The sequence below is a fragment of the Acanthisitta chloris genome, unplaced genomic scaffold, assembly GCF_000695815.1.
Source record: "Acanthisitta chloris isolate BGI_N310 unplaced genomic scaffold, ASM69581v1 scaffold1152, whole genome shotgun sequence".
Classification (NCBI taxonomy): Eukaryota; Metazoa; Chordata; class Aves; order Passeriformes; family Acanthisittidae; genus Acanthisitta; species Acanthisitta chloris.
Window position 1 is genome coordinate 902 of NW_008661955.1, and position 4,241 is coordinate 5,142.

At 46.6% G+C, this 4,241-nt stretch overlaps 1 protein-coding gene across 1 annotated transcript in view; it reads left to right on the plus strand.

Annotated features, from left to right (window-relative positions):
* The first annotated feature begins 918 nt into the window (after positions 1-918).
* The window catches only part of LOC103798141 (zinc finger protein 64 homolog, isoforms 1 and 2-like), an 8,607-nt gene continuing 5,284 nt past the window's right edge, over positions 919-4,241 (plus strand). The window contains 3 exon segments of the mRNA XM_009070386.1: positions 919-1,153; positions 3,578-3,640; positions 4,201-4,239. Of these exon segments, the coding sequence (XP_009068634.1) occupies positions 3,604-3,640; positions 4,201-4,239 (76 nt within the window). The 5' untranslated portion in view covers positions 919-1,153; positions 3,578-3,603.

Below are 4,241 nucleotides of genomic sequence, written 5' to 3' on the forward strand. Positions count from 1 at the left end.
ATATGCCCTGGGATATGGTCCATGGGCACTAGACATTGGAAAGTGATCCATGGGCACAAGGAGGTGGTCCATGTGCCCTGGGATATTGTCCATGGGCACAGGGCACTAAGCACTGGGATGTTGTCCATGGGCACTAGACACTGGAATGTGATCCATGGGCAGAAGAAGGTGGTCCGTGTGCCCTGGGATATGGTCCATGGGCACAAGGAGGTGGTCCATATGCCCTGGGATATGGTCCATGGGCACTAGACATTGGAAAGTGATCCATGGGCACAAGGAGGTGGTCCATGTGCCCTGGGATATTGTCCATGGGCACAGGGCACTAAGCACTGGGATGTTGTCCATGGGCACTAGACACTGGTGGGCACTAAGCACTGGGATATGGTCCGTGGGCACAAGGAGGTGGTCCATGTACTCCACAAAGTATTCCATGGGCACTAAGCACTGGGGTGTGGTCCATGGGTACAAGGCACTGAAAGTGATCCATGGGCACAGGGATATATTCCATGTGCTCCACAAAGTATTCCATGGGCACTAAGCACTGGGGTGTGGTCCATGGGTACAAGGCACTGAAAGTGATCCATGGGCACAGGGATATATTCCATGTGCTCCACAAAGTATTCCATGGGCACTAAGCACTGGGGTGTGGTCCATGGGTACAAGGCACTGAAAGTGATCCATGGGCACAGGGATATATTCCATGTGCTCCACAAAGTATTCCATGGGCACTAAGCACTGGGAAGTGGTCCATAGGCACAGGGATATGGCCCATGTGCCTCAGGAGGTGGTCCCACAGCTCCCACACTGTCCCCACACCCAGGGCATTCATGTCTATGATGTTTCTGTGCCACTCTGAGCAGTCTCTCCCATTCCCCCTGGTCGAGGTGTTGACCCCACGCTCGTGTTCCCACAGTCCCTGGCGGCACCACGGTGCTGGTGGAGCTCACCCCCGACATCCACATCTGTGGCATCTGCAAGCAGCAGTTCAACAACCTGGATGCCTTCGTGGGGCACAAGCAGAGCGGGTGCCAGCTCACCAGTGCCACAGCTGGGGCCACCAGTACGGTCCAGTTTGTCTCAGAAGAAACGGTGCCATCTACACAGGCACAAACCACGACCAGGACCATTGCCTCCGAGACACAGACCATCACAGGTATGGTGGTGTCACACAGCAGGAGCTTGAAGGCACTTGACTTGTGCCACGTAGTGATATGACACAGCTCTGTGTGTGTACCCATCACAGGATGGGGCAGGTGGGAAGGGACCACAGTAGGGCATCTTGTCCAACCTCCCTACTGCAACAGGGTTGTCCCAGAGCACGTGACACATGGCACAGGAGTGTGTCCAGATGGTTCTGGAATATCTCCAGCGAGGGAGAATCCACAGCCTCTCTGGGCAGTCTGTTCCAGTGCTTGATCACTGCACAGGAAAGTTTTTCCTCCTGTCCAGGTGGAGCTTCCTGTGCGTCAGTTTCTGCCCATTGACTCTTGTCTTATTGGTTGGTACCACCAAGAAGAGCCTGGTTCTATCTTCTTGGTACCCTCCCTCTAGATACTGATAGGCATTGCTGAGGTCCCTCTCAGCTGTCTCTTCTCCAGGCTGAACAGGCCCAACTCTCTCCCCTGTCTTCATAAGAAGACATTCCAGTCCCTTCATCATCTTTGTTGCCCTCTGCTCACCCAGTCTGGGAGCTCCATGTGCCTCTGGTCCCGAGGAGCCCAGAACTGAACACAGCACTCCAGTTCTACTAAGCTAACAGTTTTCACATTAGCCATCGTGTACCCAAGGAAGGCAAACTGCTGTGCTGCCTTCTTGGGTCTGGTCTGACAACAGTCGCTTAATTTGCTAATTGAGCTGCAAGTTCTCTTAGAGAATTGCTGAAGTCTATTGTGTTGTATAACCAACTTGTGCAAAGTAATTAAAATTGTCAATACTTATGAAAAACAATGAAATTACTAAGCACTTTATTTTTTTGAGAATGCTCTTGATGAAAAACAGACACAGAGTTGCTGTCAGGCACCAATCCAGGCCTTTTCATGTGAGAACACTGCATTCCCTAACATTGCTCCCACAACTAATTGGCAGGAAAATTATTACTCAAAATTTCTGCCTATGCAAAGACTCAAGTCAGGTCCTGATCCTAGAGACATTTAAATAAAGCCAGGATTTTGTTCCATGTGTGAGGGTTTACCCTTCTATAAATAGTTTTGTTTTATTTTGGTGGGGGACCTTACTAAAATCCAAATTATTTGACTTTAATTTGGACAGACAGATGAAGGTAAGAGAATCTGGAAGAGAAGTGAAACAAACTGAATTCAGGGCTCATTTCCAGGAATTTTTGTATTAAAATCCTTCAACTCAGTGTGGGTTTTGGGTGAGTCATTTTTCTGCTTCATGTTTACTCATCTTTAAAACGAGGGCAGTTATAGCCATTTGTCCTTTTGGGCTATAGTGTTGTTTAATTGATTTAAAAGCTGCTGCTTTGGCTGGGAGAGTTTCACCTGTTATTCTTGTGAGTAACAGCTGAAAACAGCAGAGCTGAAAGAGGCTGAATTCTTTTAACAATTAAAAATGTGTTTATATGATGCCTTTTTGACAATATTTGCCATATAAGCAATGATAGTTTTTTCTCCTTTAGGCTATGGCACAACCAGTGTTGAAAAATATACCTTTATATGGTATTTGGAAGAGAAACACATTTTTCCTTTCCCCCTCTCCCAGAAAAATAGCAACCCAGGAATGGAAATATTGTTAGGAAAAAAAAAGCTTAGAGAAGTAATTCGTGAAACTAGAAAATAATTAGATTTTTTTCTGTGTTTAGTTTCTGCACCAGAGTTTGTTTTTGAGCATGGCTATCAAACATACCTGCCCAGTGAGAGCACTGAGCCTCCAGCTGCTGCTGTTGTGTCTGCACCACCTAAACCACGGTCAAAAAAAGCCACTTCCTCACTTACACAGAAGAAACTCAACTGCTGGTACCCAGGTGAGATGTGGATTGTGCCTTGTCTGAACATGGATAGGTTTGCTGTGGTGACACACGCAGCAGGTTTGTCTGTCTTGAGCAGTTAAGACATACAGAACCTGGAAGGCAAATTACTTACCAAGGGTTTGATGTGCTCCTGTTGATACCAGTAGTAGCTTTGCTGTTGATTTCACATGTCACAGAATCATTTGGGCTGGAAAATATCTCTGAGATCATCAAGTCCAACCTGTGACCAGTCCTCTTGCCAACTAAACTATGGCACTAAGTGCCACGTCCAGTCAGTTCTCAAACACGCCCAGGGATGGTGAAGTTCCAGAGAACTTCCAACAGCAACAAGTTCCAGAGTACTGTTCCACAGCTTTCAGAAAAGGGTAGGAGTGACTTGCATCCAAAGGGAAGCATGAGGAAACTGAAGTACATGGGTAACCCAGTCACTCTTTGAAGTGGGTGTGAATAAACAAGATGGGGAATTCATTCTCTGTTAATACTGAATTTTAAAGAGAACTGTTGAAAACAAATACAATGCCCAGAATTTGGTAGTATATTTTGGTAGATCTTCCTTGACCTTAATGATCTTAATCTTCCCATTTGCAGGCTGCCAGTTCAAGACTTCCTATGGTATGAAGGATATGGAACGTCATCTGCGAACACACACAGGTTCACACAGTTGCTATGTTTTATATCTGGTTGTTTTCCTCCTTTTAGCTCTTTGCTAAAAGGTAGTTTTGTGCAAAGTCATGTCTTTATAGGTGGAATGTACTCGTGTCTGTACCTTCTAGGATTGTGCTGCTCTGTGCCTGAGGAATTGCCTCTATGGGCCATGTCCCATTCCAGGCAGCACCACACACAGCTGTGAAACATGAACACTGGACATTGATTTGAGGCACAGTTATACATTTCTGAGGTGCAGACCATGACCATATCAGGGTGCAGTGTGGTGGGAGAGCAGAAACCTAGTTCGTTCTTCACAGTAACTCTATGATTTCCCCTCTCTTCCCTAAACCTCAGTTTCAGAGTTGTAAAGTGATAAAGCCCCAAAGGATCTGCTGTTTGCTGCACTTCTTTCTGCAGCACAGGAGAGCTCTGAGCTGGCAGGGTGTCTACTGCATCCAGTGTCCTCTTCTCAGTGCTTACTCCATCCTGGATTGTTTTTATCACGACAATGTCCTTACGATGCAAAAACCCTTGATGTGTTGTTGCTCCTCTGCCTGTTTCAGGAGACAAACCCCATAAATGTGAAGTGTGTAGCAAGTGCTTC